Here is a 23,390-nt window from a genome sequence, read left to right on the forward strand (position 1 = left end):
TTTACCAGCTGTTGCTGCTGGTTTATCAGCAAGTGTGAGCACATCTATTAAAAGCAGAAGTTTTGGCAATTTGCTAGTCTGGAGCATTTAAGGGTGTGTTAACACAATGACACAATCCTCCCAGGGGTGGACAGCTGCAAATCTCCCACAGAATGGCAGAAAAAGAAAAGAATCAAGATGTTACAATGCAGTCAAAGTCCAGACCGCTACCTGACTGAAACACCGTGACGGGACTTAAAGAGAGCTGTGCATAAAAGAATGCCTACAATCTTCGATGGACTGTAGTACTTTAAGATAAAAAGTTAAAATGTAAAAAAAGTATAGGATTTATATGCTAAAAGATCAATATTTTCCATATGACTAAAACTGATTTTCAAGTATGATTTCAGTAACTCACCTACACATGGTACTTTGTTAAGTGTAGAGCAGCTGTGGCAGGTGTTCTAGTTTTAATCTCCACATTTCAACTTTTTCTAAAAATGTTATTTTGACTTTATGAAAAGAAAACAATAACTTGATAAGGTGCTGATAGAGATGGCTCTACAAAGCTACTGAATCATTGGCTTCTACTTAGTTTTTCACAGGATTGCACAGAGTGAAAAGTTTATATGTAGTTATATATGCATTACTTTCTATTCATGCTGGAAGTGAGAAAAAAGCAGTCCTGCTGTTCTGTCTGAGGCACCACACAACACATTTTGTTAGTAGGCAGATAGTACTACACAAATAAGTGCAATGTTAAATTGTAACTGTTTCATGTGCTTATGGGAACTGTTCAACAGCATCTTGAGCCATCGCCAAATCTACAGTCATGTTTTGTTTTGAGCAAAAAATAAAAGTCTTTCAATTAAAAGGTGACACTCAGAGACAGCTAATTTACTCTCTGCAGCTTCCATGAAGTAAACTGAATGTTTTAGTGTTTTTCAGTTCACCGTTTTAAATTTAAGGCCAACTCACTTCGGTGCTGCTTCCAGATACAGCAGGCAGAATTCTTTGTTGTTCTCAGTTAGAAGACTGTATGCTATCAGCTGAAAATCTAACTAAGCCACAGGCTGGTAAACTTTATGCAGCACTTACAAACTAAACAATCAGATGGTTTTCCTCGGAAGCCGTAGTCACAGTATGAGATTTTTTTTCAGTTTTGATCGCTACTTTATTTCTTTGGAACTGATCAAAGAACTTAGTTTTCCAGTTCGTTTGTGTTCTTTTGTAACACTTGAAGCTTTTGCCAAGTCATAATTATGATTTTAGTTCATTATAAATGCCCAACACAGTTAGTACATTTATTATGTTTAACTTCTCACAGAAAGCAATTCATATTTAAACTAAAATTAACTTTCTCATCTCACTTAAGCTTACAGGTTCTTTTTTACTCCTAACAGAAATAGTGACTTAATTTATACTGTGATATAGATCAGTATTGACTGAAAAAATTGTTGTGATTACGCCCAGCTGTAATTTATGGCACTGGAATCATTGGAAAAAATGGAGTTCCTCACTGGAAAATTCATATGAACCCTTCTCAAGTTGGAACACCAATTTGGAAAGCTGGCAAAAGGTTTTGTACATAACTTGCAGGATATTCGGTATGCAACATAAACAGAATAGTAGCACAGAAAAGAAACATGCCAGAGTAATACACTTTTGATTCATGCTGGAAGTTTGCTTCTTTCAGATTTTTGCTAACATTTTAAACATTTTTTGCTGTCCGTCCTGAGTGGACGCACTAGACTAGTTAGATAAGTTTTTTAATGGCAGTAATCTGGTAACAAGCCAGTCAAAGCAATATTCATTTTGTATGTCCTGGAAACAACTATCAATGTGTCATTTAAATTCTCTGAGCTATAAAACAACACATCATCTTTTCAGCATCAATCTTTCCCACGTTCCAAATTAAAAGGACATGAATGCAGTGAAGTCGGAAGAACAACCTCCCAACTGAGGAAGTGGGACCATCCAAGGACCTTGTGAATTCACACTTAGGGTAACCTTGAGAATTGGCAGTTTGTGCTATAAAGTGTCTTGCTGTAGCAACTTCACTAAATCTAGTTGGGATTATGGGTTGGCCCACACACAATCATAATGGTTTGCTCAGATATGCAGAGAAAGTTTCATAAATAATATTCCCAGCGTCTCAAGACACAACATGCCGGACAGACGTCTTTAATTCAACTGACAGGAAAATTAAAAGCCTTCATTACCCTAAAGTCATCTAGGGGAAACAAACTTTAACAGCTCAGATCAGCACACTATGAATGCGATGGTCTGAGCTGAGCCAATCCCCAGCCAGCTCTGGGCTTCTGATTCGTTTTCCAGAAGGATGTGGGACTCGCTAGTGTGGCAGCTGCTTAAAATAAAGTGACAATTTTTAATGGGGTTTCAAACCTCAGCGAGTCACTGCATCCTGCCAAGCCCCCAGAGATGGCAAACATCCAAACCCTGGTTTTATCAGACAGGACACGGAGGAGTGAGCTTGTTCTCTCAGCTCAGTTCCATAAGGAGGCCCGAATGCAGTCAACCATTTACTACTATTTTGTGGAAGTGCCTTTCCCATCAGCAGGGGCTTTTTATATGTGCCATACGTGCACACACGACTAACGGGCTCTGAGCTTTGAGGTGAACGCTCGCCTAACAATCAATGGCATCAGAAAATCCTGTTAAGTTCAGTTAAAGCTCTGGTCAGTTTGTGGGGTCTGAGTGAAGCTATTTTCATGGTAATGATAAAAACCTGATGAAAAACAGGTTTTCACTCAAATTGTGGCTTGAGTGTAATATGCACCGTATTGCCTGATCTCTTTTGACTCTCTCCGTTACAGTCAGTTGAGTCTACGCTCTGATCAGGGCCAGCTGAAAGAGGTGTTCAGTCACACACAGCGAGAAAGAGACACGAAGCCTGAGACTAACAGGAAATGCAATTACTGTCTGTCTGAACGCAGCTTTCCTCAACAGTATGACCAATTTCACAGTAATTTTAGTGAGTCAACAAGTTCTAAGTAATTATTATAGACACCTTCATGTTTTCACACGGCACACAGCTCCCCTTTGTGGTTTTATCCCTTGGCCATTTGATCCTTCTAATCATCTACATGCTATTTAAACTGTACACAGGAGCAGCAGGCCCCTACAAATCCCTAGAGGCGGCCCACCACCTCAGTGTTTATGGAATACTGTCATTTAAACACTGTGTCAACAGGTATCAAGTTCCTGCTTTGGTTTCTTTCCTGTTTTAGGGCTGCTAGTGTACAGTAAAAGTGGACACTTCGCTGACAGTGTGCTGTCAGAGCCTCGGGTAGTCACTAGATACATTACGCTGCAGATCACTATGAGACTGCACCAAGTTGTGTCTGACAGGTTAATATTTGACTTTTGAGGTGAGGGAAATGCTGCAAACAGCTTCGAAATGAATGGCTGCAGGGCAGATATCGCAACTCTAAAGTGGCGCCTGCCCCATCACTTAATCAAACAGTCATCCAGAGAAGGTGAAATAAGATCTTGGATCAGTGACTTCAGAAATCTGACAATTGCAGTGGTGTGATGCTCTCAAATGTTGCATGCCCCTTGCAGGAACTGCTGTACACACTCACGTTCGCTTCCCACACTCCGCAGATTCATTACTTCCAGTCCTATATTGTTTTCACCAAGGCTAGTGAGAGCCAGTAAGGCATGTAATGGCATGCTGCAAGTGCAGTTGGTTGGAAACTACAATAATTGGGACTGAACATATACACCTTCAAAGAAGTTCAGTCACAGCCAAACAGCCAGCTCATGTTCCCTTACCTGCATGCTGGCCAGGTCGCTGTTATAGCTGTTGTTGATGTTATTCGCCTGTCTCTCAATTAACTCTTTTGCCACACGAATAGACTCCAACTGCACCATCTTGGATTCTGCACCCTCAGTGAGTTTGGCCTAACGGCATATGAGCCAGTTCTCCACCTGCTGCAATATCTTGCTAGAGGGGCTCTCCAAATCATTGCAGATCTTCTGGAAAGCAGAAAAAAAAATACAACCCTTAAAAAATAAAATACTCAAATACAAGCAGCGTGATCCAAAATTTTTATTTCCACGTGAACTATGCAAAACTTTCACCTGTTTGAGACACAGTTTGTAAACAGAAGCGATTATAGTACAGAGGCGGGTTAACCAACATCTCAAAAGAATCATCAAAGCAACAGAAATACAAATTTAACAGATTTGTTAGCTCGACTTTAAATGTGAGTTGAAGTGACAGGCTCTGTATACAGCCAGCTGTATCCAAAGCTTCATTACATCTCTGGGAAGAACCATGAGACTAGATCAGACCATGAAAAGGGACGATTTCAAAAAGAATGACATCTTTAGTGATCCCAATTGCAATCTTCAGCTATAGGCCCAAGTCAGATAGGCTACCTCTCAGCCATGACTGCTGAATAAAAGCCCTGAGAGATGAAACACACCACACCATGAAACACGACTTTGTATGCAAACAGCCAGTGAATGAGTGGGTGGATTATCCAAACAAATATTTTAGGGAATTCCCCATAATATCCCCATCATAAATCAATGAATTCAAGCTACTACTTTGCTTACAGTGCTGTTGAACTAGACCCAGAAAGACACATGCTGCAGGCTTATCTGACTGACAATTTTTAGTTTGTTTATGACTCTCAACTCTAAAAGTATTTCTTCAAGCTCACCTTAACTTTGAGGTTATGACGCCTAATTTCATGCCAAGCATAAAATCAGCATGTTAGCATTGTCACTGCATGTTCATGTTAGCATAGTAACATTAGAAGTTAGCACTATGGCACAGGGCTAAGAACTGTGCTGTAGTGCTAACTTCTAATGTATTTTTGTGGATTGTTGCATGTATGGCAAAACAACCAAATTCTACACTAAATCCTGCAACCTATAAGACAAATCAATAATCTAAACACATATGAAGGCTAACAAGAGCTCATTGTGCCTTTCCAGTCTTATGATTTTTCAGAGAGCTATGCACGAGAAGCTCTTCCATTCACACAAATATTGTGACTTTCACCGGGCATGAAAAATCTCCTGGGTTATCATTCCCACGGTGTCAAAACTGTCACTGGACTCTCAAAGATGTGCACAAGGTGTTCCTTTGGCATCTGGGCTGTGGCAGTGTTTGACACTGAAAGCAAACAGGCTTGTTTGGAAAAGTGACAAAGTATACACGAGGAAGTAGTAACGGCAGCGGCTGCCTAAATTACAAGAATGTCAACCAGAAGGTCACAAATGGCGTGCCACTTGGGAGCACTTAATTGTGCTTTGACCCTTAGAACTGAAGAAGCTTCTCGGATGAGAGGTGAAACGTCTTCAAGCAACTCAAAGAAGTCCAGACGCTTTTCTTTCCAAGCTCCTTAGACTACGATGACCTGGATGACTGAGAACCTTCACAGACACTGTGCTTTGTTTTCACTCTCTGTTTGCTTAAGTTTGAGCACCACAACTGCCTGTAAAGGTTTATAAAAAGATCAGGATTTGGTTTAAAGTGCAGACTTTCGTGTTAAAAGAATTACCCTCAAGCATATCCACTGCATTCAAACATCACATCAAGGGGTCCTGAATCATCACATATACATGTAGCAAGTTTGTAGCAAGACTGAACATACTCCTGCTGCGATCAGTGACTCAAGGCACAAATGTCAAAGAACACCTTGTGTGTATCTGCGTGACGCCAGCAGCTTTGACAAAATGTCAGTATTTGACTCCCTGGGAATGAAGACAGACGTCCATGTACACTGACACTGCACAAGTGATTGCTGTGAGTTCAGCCTGTCTGCGCATAGCTCTGTCAGAGCCAAAATGATTAAACAAATACCCCCTTTGTGCACAGCAGCCTTGATTAGGCTGAGTTTCATGTACCTCTCTGTAAAAGAAATACAGGAAAGTGCCGTTGGTGGTGCCAGAATTTACTTGCCCTGTTCAAACACCGTTCCCATCAAAGTTGTTTTAACTCTCTCACATGGAAACTACATTTATCATGCCTCTCCTGAACATTCGGAGAACCAGTATGATTATCTGACTGAAAGATAAATATTGAAACTTTATCTGCATTAGTGGTCACAAAATGCTGGCATCAATAACTTCGAGCAGGAGATTGTTTTAACTGCAATGATACGAGTGGAAATAGGATTGTTGTGGTGCGCTTAATGGAGTGCGGGATTTTTTACCATCCCAACATTAGTGATGACGCAGAGACAAACTACACAATATTTTGCAATGTTCAACAAGGGAGAATCATCATCGGTTGCTCTATGCGTTTAAAATAACCATTATTATTATTTATACCATTTAAAAACTAAAATAACTGGTTCAAAATAACACCCAGTCAATAAGAGGTTTTTCGTAATGTTTTTACCTAAGGTGGAGAGTAATGTGTCTGAATGAAAGAGCAGAAAGCTCACATCTAAACCTGATATTTAAATTCTGTTTACTACAGGACAAAAATATTACAAAAAACTCACACAAAAGAAAAGTGTTGAGATAAGCAATCCTGCCCTCTAGTGGTGACAATCTAAATTGCACCCTAAAACAATTACTGATTACTTAGTCAAGAAGAACTTAAATGGTGCATGTTTTGGTTATTGATTAATCCTGGAATAAGACTGTCTGCTTCCAGCTTTTCAGTTATTTTATTTGTTATTAATGACAATAAAGAAAATATATTTTAGTTTGGGGCTTAAGATAATAATACATTTAAAGTGTCACCTTGAGTATTTTTGCATGTAACACCTAAGTAAGGATTGAGGAAATAATAAAGAAAAACAGTTATCTGTATTATTCAAAATAATACAGATAAATTGATAATTATTGCTGTCTTGCTGAATTTCTCTAAAACGTGTTACAATTATATCAATATAGAAACAAACCCAAAATATTTTTCTCCTTATAGCTGTAAAGTTAAAAAAAGGTAGATAGCCTTTTATTGCCCTTTGATGACTCTTTAAAATAACCCACTACAATAAGTTTTTAAAGAGCCGAAAAAAAATCAGAGGTTATCTTTCTCATTATATCTCAAAAAACCTATCGTCTCGCACTAATAATGATCTCATGTAGGTAATAATATACAGACATCCTTCTTAGGAGCTGTTCATCCCTGACACACTCAGACTTTGTCTTCCTTGAGCTTTCGGTCTCCGTGTGAGATGACACAGCATGAATAATAAATGATCCATCTTTAGGATTCTTTTCATTTAATATTCTTAGAATGACTTTTCCTCCACACAGCTACTGAATACATTACACTCAAATCCCTTAAAGAAAAAAAAATGCATTATTGAACTGAGGTGTTGTTCTTCTGCTGCTCTAGAAGTTTCAGGAGACACAAACGGGCACCACTGCTCTTATCAAGGCGCTGTAGCAAACGAAACACGGCCTTACATGTATCATTCACGAGGAATGCTTGTAAGGGGAGGTTTTACTGTTCTACCTGCCAGTTGACAAGCCTGCAAAAGCTTGTCTTATGGTCTTTTTTAAATAACTGGATACATGCAAATAATACGTAAAGACCTATATTCCATTTAAAAAGGTTAACCCAAAATGTTGTCCAACAAAGTCCACTCTGCTGGGGGAAAAATGGTGACAAATAAAATAAAAAAAGTTAAAAGCTACATTACAGTTTTAACCTTTTTAAATCAGTCCTTCACCCAACAAAGCCCCAGGTTTGACCTCCTCGCCTCACCTCCTCCCTGCAAGCTTTGTGATCATCTTTACGGTGTGAGTCTTGTGTTCAGCTCCTGCTCTGCCACATCTCTGACCCATGTACCTGTTAGGGATGCATCAGTTATCAAATTATGATGTCTGATGGTATTGGGCCAGTCTTTTGATTTAGTTTTAAAGGAAAGTATTTGTTTCAACTCTCCATCACACACTTTTTTAATATGGGTGGCATACATATGTTGCCAGAGCAATACCACCGTAGGGCAGCAGACACATTAAACCACTGAGCTTGATAAATGCCAATATCAGTTATCAGAGCCTCCCTGTCGCCTATAAACTCCTAAAGGTCAGTTTCAAAACCTCTAGAGATCATTTTTGAACAAGAGACAAAAACTGACATTTGTTAATATAATGCACACGTTCTAAAATTAGGCATGTTTAGACTTTGTAAATATTGGTGCTGTGATAAAATACATTTGTAAATCTAAAAATGCATGTTTGTGTATTACATAATGCTCTTGGCTGTCTTATTTATTATCAGCCATAATGTAAGGATTAGCTTTGCTGAGGTAATACTCTACACATGTAATATTCTTCAACACTAGTGAAGAAGTTTATTTTGTGGAAAAAGCCCTTGAACTCAAAAAGGTACATTTTTACATCGTATAATCATTACACATTAGATGAAATATTTTGTGCCCTTTTTTGTTTTTAATTTGACAACTATGGATTATTTTAGTATGTCAGGTTTTTAGAATATTTTGCTTTGAGCTTGAGAAAAAAATTACTACTTAAACAGTATAAATTATACTGTGTATCACTGAAACTAGTTCAGCACACCAAACACATTCACTGAGACGACTGTCCACTTAACAGCTGTCTTGATGTGACAAGCCACAGAAGATCATTGCTGAAAAGGGGCGCTGTTCACGGAGGGCTGCCGGTAAGCGTAAGAATGGAAAGTTGACTAGAAGAGTGGTAGAAAAGGGTGAATGCAGCATGGATGACAACACCACTGAGAAGACTGTCAAGAAAAGTGTATCTGTATCTCCATAAAGCTGAGCTGCTTTATACAGATTTCCTTTTGCAGCAGGACTTAACACCTGCTCAGACAGTGGAAACTACTGTGCTTGAAAGTAGCAGATGCTGATATGTGACCCAAAAGTAAACAAATGACTCCACTGAGCTTTCCTGGAGCACTCACTAGTTAAACTCCATATGACAGGAAGAGCAAACGGTGGATGGAAACTACTGATGCAGTTACATCGTTAAAAAGATCAACCAAAGATACCACAGCCCAGATAGAGTTTTCAGATTAAGTTGCTTTTGTTAAGCCAGTTTTTGAGCAGTTATGTTTTACTTTTACTTGTTGTGTCACTGGATATGCTGCACGATAATCATGCCAACATACTTTTAATTAGCTAATCTGTCATCAGTGACAGTAGCTTACTGAAAAAGAAGAATGGAAATGGCCATCCATTTAGTTGTCAATAAGAAACGCTGCTGAAGTTACAGTCACTCTAAAAATGTTCAGTATTTTTTTCCTACATTGCTACATATCATTAGTGCAAGTATAATTTTAAGACTAGATCACTCACCCCTAATAACCTCTCACACAGGAGAAATATATAGACATATATGACATATGTCTACATCACCAAGATATAGACATATCTTTCTTCCGTTGTCACTGCAGTGTCTTTTTGGAAATAGCTTATACTTCAATAATTTACCCTAACACTGTGGGAGGGGGGAGAAGATTAATGTTCATGGAGTTAGATTTTTAGCTTTGCTTGCAATGTCTTCAACAACAGCTAGGGGGCTCTGGCTATTAAGAATGATCTTTCCATTTCTATTACACAGAGAAACTGATTTATTATTTTTACGCAGTGTTGTCATAGTAACTGATATTGATCATTCAGTATGGAATAGCAGTGAGCTAAGGCCAATCTCTTAGTAGTCAGTGAGTATTTTTAACAGAACAAAACTACCGTATAATGTTAATTCTGTGCACCTTAAAACTGAAGTACAGTTAATTAATACTGTGTTTGTCCTCCAATCACAGATGCCCAAAGTAACACACTGCACTTTGTTTCTACTCTTTAGGGGCAGCTATAGGCCGACTGGTGTGAGCAGAGCTGTCTTTTTCACTACATCTGTGTGAACGATGTGGGTGGAAAACTTTGTTTGAATTTTGTCTCGGCTTGTGATAATGACTGCCTGTCTTCATGTAATATACTATAGCAACTGCACAGTCCTCACACTTGGGATAATTCAATATAAACTGAATTAAATTAAATTAAATTAATGAGATTAAATTAAATTAAATATAATTCTCAAACTTTCCACAGCAGAAATTACAAACTAAACTCATTGTAATTTCTGTTTTATATAACCCACATATCTGGACACATAACCTGGTACACAGTTTGAACACACAGGGCTGCAACATTAATCCCACAGATTCCTTATTCAACATAAAAAGAAATCAATACATGATTGATATAACAAATTGTTTATACAAAAGCTTTACATAGTTAATCAAATTACTACTGAAAACCAGTATGAACCTGGAGATAACAAGGCAGATACAAGCAGAACTCTGAGACACCGGGGTTCAGTATGACTAAGTAATCCTATAAGCCTGCTTCAAGTATCAAGTAATTAGCATTTAGATATGAAAAATATTGATATTCAGTATACATCTGACACTCTTATACCACTCAGCGTAATTATGACATCTTGTAGTACATGTAGATAATAATAATATGAGTCAAACATTGGTGGTGACAAAGGAGCTATAAAATAAAAAAAAAATCTTGACATTATGTGGTTCTCTGTGCTAATGAAAACTTCCTTTCTTTCTTCACCGCCATAATAGTAATGGGCTTATTATTGTCCAGGATCATTTGCAAGCTATTAAGAGCCGACACAGAGTAACTATCTAAATGTGCTCCTACTTTATCAAGAAAAGGTTCTATTATGTCATCATTTCCATTATTTGTGGAGAAAAGGAGCTCTGTGAGGCAGCACTTAGTCAAGCAGTGCTTGACATAATTTAGTTTAGAGTATAAGCATGCTAAGACACAGTGCAATGGTACAAAAGCCAAATGCTACAAATGCTACATTTACCCATTTGTCACATTCAGAAACACTACATGAAACACCCTGAATTCCTTTTCTTTAAATTGTTAACATATAACTTATCATCTGTGAAGGACAGCAGTGTGGCAGACAGGATGTGGTCCCGAATGCAGAATGTAGAAGAAAACTAAAAAAAGTAACTTTAATGATGGGTTCTTTCACAAAACACAACAAGTAGCAGGACAGGAAAACATAGGACTCTTCCAGAACAAGAAAACACAACCATGAGAGAGTATTTAACAGAGGACAAGACTGGTGATGGCCAGAGGGGCCGATGGCACGATATGGCAGTCTCGCTTCCGTCAGTCTGCCCCAGGGCAGCTGTGGCTACAACTGTAGCTTGCCTCCACCAGTGTGTGAATGTGAGAGTGAGTGAATAGTGGAATTGTAAAGTGCTTTGAGGGTCTCGAAAAGCGCTATATAAATGCAATCCATTATTATTATTATTAAGACAGTGAGAGGACAGCTGAAACTAATCACAGATGGTGAGACAAGGGAAGTAGAACTAAATAAAAGACTATCAAAATAAAACTGTAAATAACTCAAGCTGAGACCAGGACTCAAACATAAGAACTTGACACAGAGACAGAAAGCAAACGAACACAAAAAAGGAGGAACCGAATAGAAACACATCAACTAAAGCGGTAGAGGAACTACCGCACAAGGAAAGAAAAACTAATATCATAAAAAGAAGGCTAAGGAGCACAAGCATAAATCCCATCTGAAAACCAAAAGGAAGTCACAAACCTACAAAGCACTGATGAAACTAAAGATCGCTAGAACAGAGGCTCAGAAGTAAAGGCAGAGATACTTGCATCAAGGAGAAGGAAAACAAACAAGACATGTAAACACTAGGAAACAACAGAAAGCTAAACATCAACAATCCAGAATGCAGAGCCATAATACAAAAACTACAAAACTAGAGAAAACTCAAACATCCCAACTCAGAACCCTGGGATCAAGACCCGGGCACCGTGACATCATCAGTCTTTCACTGTAACTTTATAATAAATGAATTGGCAACAGATTAGCTGGATCTGTGTTACATGGAACAAATATGTCTCTGAAAGCAGAATAACTTAAACTTATACGCATTACACCTTTATAATATGTGAGAAATTTCTGTTTTGTGACTAACTTGTATTTGTTATTTGAATTTATTGGGGTATATTTTTTGTTTGTATTTTCTGTATCTGTGGCACCTTTCTGTGTGGTGAACATGCATTAATTGCTGTTTTTTTTGTTTGTTTGTTTTTTAACAGCAGCCTATTTGATTTAGATAAACAGGTGTTAGCACTCACATTAATTAAGACACATGTTTGAGCAACGAACACATAAGCTGAAAGGCTTCAGGCCCCTGAGTTTCAGTCTACCCTGGACAATTCGCTGCTTTTTATTCCGTCTTGTGCTCTTCGTGTCTGCTCTGTATTACGCGGTCAAAATAAAGGCTGGAAAAATTAAGCTGCACTGCACTGAGCCTCCTAATAACTCTGTCTTCTATAATCAGGGATTAAAGTGGGATGTGACAGGTGAGGAAGCCTTAATATCAGGTTTAGCAGTGTAGCGTGGGGAAAACAATTACTTAAAAAATACATCACGTAACACCTTGTTTTGTGAGCCTGTACATACAGATTTTTCTTAACGTACCGGCTGTGATCAGCTGACGTGTGCTGATTTAGCTGACAAGAGCTAAGCAGATTTTTCATAAGTTATATAGCTGATTTTCAACTCACTGGCAACATAAAGTACGTTTAAAATGCAGAATTTGGTGAGTGAATTAAATCTTCACCATAAATTAAAAGGTCGAAACCTTTAACTGAGTCCTACCACTGACCATGAACAACACAGCCTGCTGTGCACCAATCCAGCATAGTCCATCACTGAAAATCTCACCAAAATACTGTAAACTCACCAGTTCAAACGGCGTGGCATTTTCGCACACAACCATTTGAAAAACACAAGTACAGTATAATACAGGATTTTGCAAGAGATTTTACAAAAGCACACATATGAATATATGTGTGTGAATGTGTGTGTGAATGGGTGAATGACTGGATGTGTAAAGCGCTTTGGGGTCCTTGGGGACTAGTAAAAGCGCTATACAAATACAGGCCATTTGCCATATAGCTCCAAAATCTGATGTCTAGTGCAGCGGTCCCCAACCCCTGGGCCACAGACCGGAGTCGTTTGGTACCAGGCCACAAGAGTTGAGGCTCAGGTGTTAAATTTATGGTTTTCAGGGTTTTGAATCAGTTTTTATCATTTTTTTTTAATTGTTTTTATCTTTTTCCCTGGGTATTTTCCCGTGTGCTATGAATAAATATTCTTTTTTGGTACAGGTACTGGTTTTATTTTGTTGTATTTATTTGCGACACCTTAAAGGCCGGTCGGACAAAAACGGTCTGTGGCGCAAAAGAGGTTGGGGACCGCTGCTCTAGTGTTCCCTCCTTCTTACATCTTTCTGCATCTACAGTACTGCACATTTGCGAAAACAGTTAGCTATCAGACACATTTTGTATAGAAACTGTTTGTCACAAGACGGCTAGCCTAATTTGTACATCTGTTCTTATTTGTTAAATTTATTAAGATTCTTTGAAAGTTTTTAAAAAAAACAAAAACATTACCCCCGGTTGAGTTTGCTCCCCTTCTCCATCACTGGCTAAATCACGGGTGGCCAACTCCAGGCCTCGAAGGTCGGTGTCCTGCAGGTTTTAGATCTCACCCTGGGTCAACACACCTGAATCAAATGATTAGTTCATTACCAGGCATCTGGAGAACTTCAAGAAATGTTGAGGAGGTCATAAAGGCTACGTTCACACTGCAGGTCTTAATGCTCAATTCCGATTTTTTGATCAAATCCGATTTTTTTGTCTGCTTGTTCACACTACAAATAAAATGTGACAGCAAACGCGCTCTAGTGTGAACGCTCAAAGCGGCCCGCATGCGCAAAAGAAGACGTCACACACAACGCGCTCTGTTTAGACCCAGAGCAAACGGTATTGTTTGACTGATGGCCCTTAATATAAAGACTTCGGACTTTACGTTTCCAAATTTTTGCTTTAAATTATTTTGTTATTTACATAATAATGTAAATAACCTAATAATGATCCTTTTTGCTGTTTTAGAGGAGCGGTGCTTCAAAGGATAGTTGCAGATTTCTGTCAGAATCTGCAGAAAATACAGTACAAATAAAATGTTCACGTTTCTCCAACGTTGTCTTCCCAACAGTTTCACTGACATCTACACTGGATGGCCAGGAAGCGTTCGCGATGTCTTCTCGGGCGCTTCTTGCCATCCGGTGAAACTGTTAGGAAGACCACGTTGGAGAAATGTGAACATTTTATTTTTACTGTATTTTCTGCAGATTCTGACAGAAATCTGCAACTATCCTTTGAAGCACCGCTCCTCTAAAACAGCAAAAAGGATCATTATTAGGTTATTTGCATTATTATGTAAATAACAAAATAATTTAAAGCAAAAATTGGGAAACGTAAAGTCCGAAGTCTTTATATTAAGGGCCATCAGTCAAACAATATTGTTTGCTCTGGGTCTAAACAGAGCGCGTTGTGTGTGACGTCTTCTTTTGCGCATGCGGGCCGCTTTGAGCGTTCACACTAGAGCGCGTTTGCTGTCACATTTTATTTGTAGTGTGAACAAGCAGACAAAAAAATCGGATTTGATCAAAAAATCGGAATTGAGCATTAAGACCTGCAGTGTGAACGTAGCCCAAGCCATTTAAATCAGCTTTGATGGATCAAGGACACATCTAAAACCTGCAGGACACCGGTTCTCAAGGCATGGAGTTGACCACCCCTGGGCTAGATGGTGAGTACCACAACCAAACCTTTGCATTTGCACCGTGATGGTGTAAGCTGGCCGTAGGATTACATTATCTAATTAATACTGAGCAAGTATCTCCATTCTGTCACTGGAAGCAATCCAAGGCTCCAACACATGATAATTAACTCATTTTTCAATAATGTGCAATAATTTACTTATCAGATTTAACTGCTCATTAATTAAAGCTGCTGGAATGCCGTCCCAGCCCACTTTAACCCCTGATTATAATAAATCTACAGACTATAATATAAAAATAAATAAATAAATTTTTTTTTTAAAAATGTGCTTTTGTTTATTTTTAAGAGCTTAAAAAAAAAGAAGCCAACTGGATTTCTACAAGTTTGTAAATTCATTTCACCTCTCATTCAACAGGCTTGTTCAGTTGTCCTTTTAACACAATACAAGTTAATCTCATAATACAAACCCAGTTCATTCACAAGACTATAACTGCTTTTAACACATTAATAGAAAAAGCCCTATTCCATGGGGATGAAATAAAAATTCCCACCGACTGAATGTGCAAGATTTTCATAAATCCTTCTCTGTAGTCACACAGTTCTACAAACTTAAAGCAGTATTTCATACCCCAAATGAAGCACTGCGTATGACCATATAGGACAATGTGATAATTGTACACTCCCACATCAAGTACACCCACAACTGTGGAGAGCATCAAAGACTGGATGTGAAGTTTTCACACATAAAGTGTTACAAAGACACTTGGATAAATGTGGAGAGGGTGCAAAGTAGGCACATTCTGCAGGTTATAGCAATCAGGGTTGATGCTAGGGTTAACCAAACCAATTATCCCATTGCCGGGCTAAAATTTTCATTCCATCTCAGTTTTATGTTCAGTCAAAACGACAATAAATAAAGCGTCTGTCAATTACTAAAATGTGTACAGAGATATCAATTTTTCTACCTTTATGAAGCAAGTTAATCAGTTTTTCCTTTGACAATCTACTGAGAAAATGAACTCTGACCTTCATAAACCCAACGTGGGTGAGTCTAGACTGAGTTTGTAAGGACCAGTTACACTAATAAACTTTAAATCTAAACCATGTGTCGTAACAACTTTGTCTATGTAAGTTTGTGTGAATACATACGGACTTTTGAACTGCATACCCTGACTAATGATGCAGTGCTCATCTCCACATAACTACAACCAGCGATTGTCTGACCAGTAGCAATTTGATCAGTTGAGAGCGCCAAACAAACTAATAAATCAGTCAAGCTCAAATCTACATCCTTGATGGAAAAAGTGTCAAGTTTTGTGTGTACAGTACTGTGCACAGGTCCCCTCATTTCTTTACATTCTGCACCAACTTTATTAAGCAACAGTTTTAAACAATACTTTTCAAAGTTTACTCTATTTTTATTTTATTTTTTGCAGACATTGGCTGCTTTTTCTCTTATTTTCAGTCCAGTTCTTGTACCCAAGCATTTTCAGATAAGTAGTGAATCATCCATCCAACCATCTTCATCCGCTTTATCCGGGGCCAGGTCGCGGGGGCAGCAGCCTAAGCAGAGAAGCCCAGACCTCCCTCTCCCCAGCCACCTCCTCCAGCTTATCCGGGGGGAACACCAAGACGTTCCCAGGCCAGTCGAGAGATATAATCTCTCCAGCATGTCCTGGGTCTGCCCCGAGGCCTCCTCCCGGTGGGACATGCCCGAAACACCTCACCCAGGAGGCGCCCAGTTGGCATCCTTGTCAGATGCCCGAACCACCTCAGCTGGCTCCTTTCATTCAAGGATTAAAAAAGGCAACTAACTCGAGGTATGAACCAGTTTTGTGTGATCACATAACAGACAACTTAGCAAAGAACCAATTGTATCTTTCTACACTTTGTTACTAGCAGTATGTTACAAAAACACATTATTTGTGATGTAAAATGTCAAATGTAACAGTCTAGTCTAATTTGTAATTTGAACAACATAATGTTTCTATGGTGAAAGTAATTCAATCTTTTACGATCTGCATGAAATTCAACAACTTAACATTTTTTGAGATGACGTGATACAATCCAGCGGTATAAGAGTGGTTAGCTGCCTGGACTCGCGCTATCACAAGATCACGCCAGAATTTAAACCACAGGGAAACCACTGGGGTCATAAGAGGCAGAAAAGCATACACACGCCACGTGTATGCTATTGCTATTTATTGTGGTTTAACCTGTCAAGGACAAAAACATAACATTTTGTATCAAGCTTTCTAATCATAGCTTTCCCTGCTTTTTTTTTAATTTTTAGTATGGAGTATGGCACAGTGGTTAGCACCGTTGCCTCACAGCAAGAAGGTCCTGAGTTCAAATCCACAGTCAAAAGACATGTTAGTAGGGTTACTTTAATTGATAATCCTAAATTGTCCATAATGTTGTTTGTCCAGCCCCCCACCCACGACCCTGATAAGGATGGGCGGAAGAAAATGAATGGATGGAGTGCAGCTATGTGAAAGTTGTTATAAATCCATTACTGTTTTATGCTAACCAGACTCTAGACTTTGTTGAAAACTCCAAAGAATAACACTTTAAATGAACTTAAAATAATCATGGAAAGAAATTCTAGGTTAATCAATTACTTTGTATAAGCATAAAGTACTTTGGTTGGAATAACGTAATATTCATGGGTTAAAACGTCTTGATGCATTCTCAATCATCCAGGAAAATAAATCTCCAAAAGCTGAATCTGTTCATCTGGACGTAGCGTTTTGTGGGAGAAACGTTTCGTCACTCATCCAAGTGACTTCTTCAGTCTCAGCTGACTGCAGGTTTCCCCAAACCTTATAAACAGTACATTTGCATAATGACTGAAACCAGCCCACTGAAGGAACAATGGGCTGTGAGGTCAGTTCCTTAATCATAATTATGCAAATTCCCATGACCATTGATCAACAATCACTGACCAAAACCCACTGATCAAAGAACACTGATCAATGGCCATGAGTACCATTCGCAGAGAGTTGGGGAATGGCTGCAATCACAACATTGTAAGATGGCGAAAGATGTACCCTTAGGCCCCCTCCTCGATCCAGAGATGGTCTTTCCCTTTTCACGTAAATGGCCTCCTTGACTCAATGGCCATGAATGGTACTCATGGCCATTGATCAGTGTTCTTTGATCTTCTGTAGCCTTGCCTTCAGTGACTTCCTAACCATACTTGGTCCCCATGCCAAGTAAAAGACAAACCACACTGACTGAAGCCACTTGCACAAGTGCATTGATTTAGAGCTAACACCCTGCATCAAAAGCCTGTGGCCTGTATTGAGTGGTGCATTACCTTCTCCCATTACAGCACTGGTACATAGTACAAGTACACATTTAGTACAGTGTATAGTATAATGAGAAAATAGAAGGGTTATGCAAGCTAACTTTAATAACACCAGATGGAAATGCAGGTTTTGGTCAATAAATGTTGTCACTTGCACACAACTACAGTTGTGGTCAAAAGTTTACATACACTTGTAAAGAATATAATATAATGGCTCTACCGAGTGTCCTGTTATTTCTAAAACTCTGATTTTTCTCTGAGAGAGTGATTGGAACAGACACTTCTTTGTCACAAAAAACATTCATGAAGTTTGGTTCTTTTATGACTTTATTATGGGCTAACAGAAAAAAGTGATCACATCTGCCGGGTCAAAAATATACATACAGCAGTGTTAATATTTGGTTACATGTCCCTTAGCCTTTTTCACTTCAATTGGGCGCTTTTGGTAGCCATCCACAAGCTTCTGGCAAACTTCTGGTTGAATCTTTGACCACTCCTCTTGACAGAATTGGTGCAGTTCAGTTAAATTTGATGGCTTTCTGACATGGACTTGTTTCTTCAGCATTGTCCACATGTTTTCAATGGGGTTTAAGTCAGGACTTTGGGAAGGCCATCCTAAAACCCTTATTCTAGCCTGATTTAGCCATTCCTTTACCACTTTTGATGTGTGTTTGGGGTCATTGTCCTGTTGGAACACCCAACTGCGCCCAAGACCCAACCTTTGTGCTGATGATTTTAGGTTATTTTGAAGAATGTGAAGGTAATCCTCCTTCTTCATTATCCCATTTACTCTCTGTAAAGCACCAGTTCCATTGGCAGCAAAACAGCCCCGCAGCACAATGCTCCCACCACCATGCTTGATTGTAGGCATGGTTTTCTTGGGGTTAAAGGCCTCACCTTTTCTCCTCCAAACATATTGCTGGGCATTGTGGCCAGAAAGCTCGATTTTTGTTTCGTCTGACCACAGAACTTTCCTCCAGAAGGTCTTATCTTTGTCCATGTGCTCAGCAGCAAACTTCAGTCGAGCCTTAAGGTGCCGCTTTTGGAGCAAGGGCTTCCTTCTTCCACGGCAGCCTCTCAGTCCATGGAGATGCAAAACACGTTTGACTGTGGACAATGACACATGTGTTCCAGCAACTTCTAATTCTTGGCAGATCTGCTTTTTGGTGATTCTTGGTTGACTCTTTACCCTCTTGACCAATTTTCTCTCAGCAGCAGGTGATAGCTTGCGTTTTCTTCCTGATCTTGGCAGTGACGAAACAGTGCCATGCACTTTATACTTACAAACAATTTTGCACTGTTGCTCTTGGGACATGCAGCTGCTTTGAAATGGCCCCAAGTGACTTTCCTGACTTGTTCAAGTCAATAGTTTGCTTTTTCAGATCCATGCTGAGCTCCTTTGACTTTCCCATTGTAGCGTTTGTTGGCGTTTGTATCCAATGAGCCATATTTAACTGGCCTAAGAGAAGTCACCAGCTGTAGTCACTCATAATCACTCACAAGAAGTTAAGAGGCCATGCTATGACGCTCAGTTCACTGACAACTTTCTAAGTCACCAAAATTGCTAATTCATGTTGCTGTATGTATATTTTTGACCCAGCAAATGTGATCACTTTTTTCTGTTAACCCATAATAAAGTCATAAAAGAACCAAATTTCATGAATGTTTTTTGTGACAAAGAAGTATCTGTTCCAATCACTCTATCAGAGAAAAATCAGAGTTTTAGAAATGAAATGAAATAACGGGACACTCAGTAGAGCCATTATATTATATTCTTTACAAGTGTATGTAAACTTTTGACCACAACTGTAATTAGTGAGTAATGAAGAAAACGACAAATAATTATCAAAACAAACTTATTATTATTATTAAAGTTATTCTCAGAACTCAGAGCTGAGGTTCCCCTTTTCTAAGTCTGTATGTTCCAGAAGAGAAAGAGGAAGCTGTAAGTTGTTTATCACAGAAGAGTTCATGTCAAAAGTTATTAGGTAAAAAGTCATGTAGAAATCTGCTTAATGACAAATAATGAAAGGATACATTTCATGCAGCTGATCACATATATACAATATTCTCTTGACAAGCAGCATAAGATTGAACATTATACGTAAAAAGTAATTACGTCAAATAACCTCATCTATCTTATTTCAACATCCAAATATATACAAGACATCGCCTACTTTCGAGCTAAGCTACCTGTTGATAGGTACTACTGCGGAAACGCATTTAGCTAATTAGTTTTTTAAAAAGCTAGCATGCAGCGTACCTTATAACGTCACAATAAATAAATAAAATAAAGCATGCTAAAAACAAATTATGTTTGAGTAATTGTAGATATTAACACAATGTTTTTACAAATGTACAGTACAAGACACTCACCATTTTCCATCATGTTAGCCACGGCCTTTTGAAGAAAGAGGAGTTCGGACTGTGTTTGTTCCCCACAAGGGGAGCTAAAATGTTATACCCCAAACAATGCACACTTCCAGAAATTAAATAAATGCAACAAAACATAAATATTATAATCACTAGTGCATATACTACACCAATTGTGTTCATATAAAATTCTGAAAATATTAACTTTTATATATTATCAGACAGGCAAAAATAAATAAATAAATAAAAAGTGCAGTTTAAAAAAGAGGATAAAGGAAGGTGTTAAAAGTGGCTATTATGTAACATGGTGGACTAATGTCCCTGTATTAATTAATCTTCATATTTGTGTGGATGCCCTCAAAGGCATCCACACACTATTGAGTTCCTGTTTCTCTTTATTCTTTATACTTTATTCTTCAAGTTGCTTCCGTACGTTTTTTGGACTACTCCCTCAGTTTTCAGCCGATTTTCACAGTTCAAACTTTAGAAAATTCTGCTGTTTCTGCTAATGGGTGCTATGACTTTTGGTGCTCATAACTTCTATATTTTTTGAGATATTGAATTTTTTATGCAATATTTTCTGCCCATTTCTGCCACATTATCAGTGGGGTCACTACTTTTCCTTGCCGGTTTGAGTTGTTTTAGCTCAGTGAGATGAGCAGCTGTTCTCAGACTGGGAGGCCCGGGTTCAAATCCCGCTTATGGCAACATTTGTTTCAGTTAACAGTTATACTTTTTTAACTCTTTTCAACACAAATTTCAGCTTTTTCACCCCTTTTCAGCAAAATTTTCAGTTTTTTCTGCTGTTTTCAGAAAAAAACTCTATTCAGCAGAAATTCTGCTCATTCACCTCTTTTCAGCGCAACGTTCTGCTTCTTTCTGTCTCTTCAGCAGAAATTCTGCTGAATGAACTCTTTTCAGCAGAATTTTCACCTCTTTTCAGCCCAAATTCTGCTTATTCACCTCATCTGCAAAATTTTCAGCCTTTTCACCTCTTATTAGCACAAATCTCAGCTGTTTTCAGAAAAAACACTTGTGAGCAGAAATTCTGCTGATTCACCTCTTCTCTGCAAAATTTTCAGCCTTTTCTCCTCTTATCAGCACAATTCTCAGCAGCTTCTGCTCATTTCAGCAGAAATAAAAAAATAAAAAAATAAAAATGAAAAAAGTTCTTGATTGATTTTGTCCACTTCTGCTTGTGGAATATTAAATGAAGACAGTTTGTCAGACAGTATTGCAAGAACATTGTGCATTCCACAGCTGAGAAGATCCTGAAATTCCTCTATGATGCTCTGTATAGTGCTGGTTGGTAAGAGCATTTTAGCCTGCATTTTTAAATTACACAAAGCCAACTGTCTTCTAATAGATTAACTGTGTCCTGTCCTTGTATTATGGCAAATTCCCCAATTTCTTGTTGCCTTGACTGCTGAACTGTCTACTTATGTTTTCGAGAAATACGGCTGGAAAATGATGTTCGGATACTGAAGTATTTAGAGCAATCTTCAAATGGACAAGAAAAAAAAAAAAAAAAAAAAAAAAAGAATTGTCCGTCTCTCCACCTCTTCTTTGTGAGAATGAGTTTGACTCATTGAGAGTGACTTTGGCTCAGTGAGATGAGTAGCTGCCTTGAGACTAGGAGGGCCAGGTTTGAATCCTGCTCATGGCAACATTTTTTTTTCACCACTTTTTAGCAAAAAAATTCTGCTTCTTCACCTGTTTTCAGCAGAATTTTCAGTTTCTTCATCGCCATATAACTTTTTGCAAGTTTTCAACTTTTTCAGCTTTTTCAGCAGGCAACTTCAGCGTTAAGGCATCCACACAGCATTTTCGCAGGAAATGCAAATTTTTCTAGTATTGTGTGAAGTTGCACTGGTTTGGGAGTGGTTGTGTGTGTCACATTTGCGGTGAGCTACTGGCTGTAATGGGGTTGGACTAATTAGAGGCAGGTGTAATTGATGGCACTGATACACTAGTCTACTTACAGCCAACACTACAAACACTGCTGTGTTACTTTGTCTCTCTGTGCAGGCCAGGGCCTATTATATGCTGCAGTCTAAAGGCAGTTGAGTTGTAAAGGCCGGAGTGGTCACTGGCCGTCTTACAGGATGGTGGGTCTTAGAGGACAATTGCTATTCCTGTTAAAGTGATCGATGTGTGGAGTGCAACTGGCCCTGTGGCATAGCTGGCTCTGGCCTTGGAGTGTGTGTTTGTACTGCGTACTCAAATGGGACACCGGACTGTTGTATCTTTTATTTTTGGATTTTTGTATGAATAAATTACCTTTTACATTTTATAGACTGTCAGCTTTTTGCCCACAGCTGAGACCTTTAGTCAGACCTAGAAACCTTTGTGTTTGTTACAACTAAGCTTTGATCGTGTCCATAAAATCTTTTTATTTAGAAATCCCCTTTCAGTTTCCTGTTTGGTCAGCTGTCTAATTTAACTTCAATATTTAGTATGAAATATGTCAAAATGCACCAGCACAAAACGCTGGCTGTTTAAAAAAAGAACTAATGAATATTCCACTAAAGCAGATTCCTACGGAAATCTTTGGTACTTGATTTTCTTCTGTGCATTGCTCTGTTTTGGACATATTTGCAAGTGTCCAGACAGGAAAGCAGTCCCCCTTCTTAGAGTTTAAGAGTTAATATATATGTGAAATAGCACTGCTCTGTAATGTGTTGTACAGCACTGTGGACCATGTCCTAACTGTGCATTAGGGTTAATTTTTCCACACAGGGCTTCTGGAAGTAGCTGACTTTTTGAGCTGGGTGGAGGTGTTAACCATCCAGATACAGTCTTTAAAGACGTGGATTTCCCGACTTCACCAGCTCCATTGGAGCCAATTTAATCTTCATGAGGTCATCCAAAAACAAGGTTGGACATCTTGAGTGATTTTTTGTTTTGTTTTTTTCCATCCATCCATCTACTTCTGCTTATCTGGGTTGTTTTGTTTTTGGCTTATTTGTTTGGTTGCCTTTTTAATAGGAGCAGCTGATTTAGTTTATCATAACACCAAGGAAGAAAGTGTGGGGCTTTGGTGAGGCTGATCTCTGTAATTAAAAAAAAAATATTGATTTAAACTCTACAGACAGCAGAATAAA

At 38.6% G+C, this 23,390-nt stretch overlaps 1 protein-coding gene across 2 annotated transcripts in view; it reads right to left on the minus strand.

The window, feature by feature from the left end:
* The window catches only part of runx2b (RUNX family transcription factor 2b), a 122,463-nt gene extending 108,902 nt beyond the window's left edge, over window positions 1–13,561 (minus strand). Inside the window, exons 1-2 of one of the 2 annotated variants that reach the window (XM_039599513.1) lie at window positions 13,431–13,561; window positions 3,778–3,981 (exon numbers count right to left, since the gene is read on the minus strand). In XM_039599513.1, coding sequence (XP_039455447.1) covers window positions 3,778–3,876 — 99 coding nt within the window. In that variant the 5' untranslated portion in view covers window positions 3,877–3,981; window positions 13,431–13,561. Of the gene's footprint in view, window positions 1–3,777; window positions 3,982–13,430 lie in introns of those variants that run through there. The other variant, XM_039599515.1, reaches the window with a different exon arrangement.
* Window positions 13,562–23,390: the final 9,829 nt, after the last annotated feature.

This window comes from Oreochromis aureus, linkage group 15, assembly GCF_013358895.1.
Source record: "Oreochromis aureus strain Israel breed Guangdong linkage group 15, ZZ_aureus, whole genome shotgun sequence".
In the NCBI taxonomy this organism is placed as follows: Eukaryota; Metazoa; Chordata; class Actinopteri; order Cichliformes; family Cichlidae; genus Oreochromis; species Oreochromis aureus.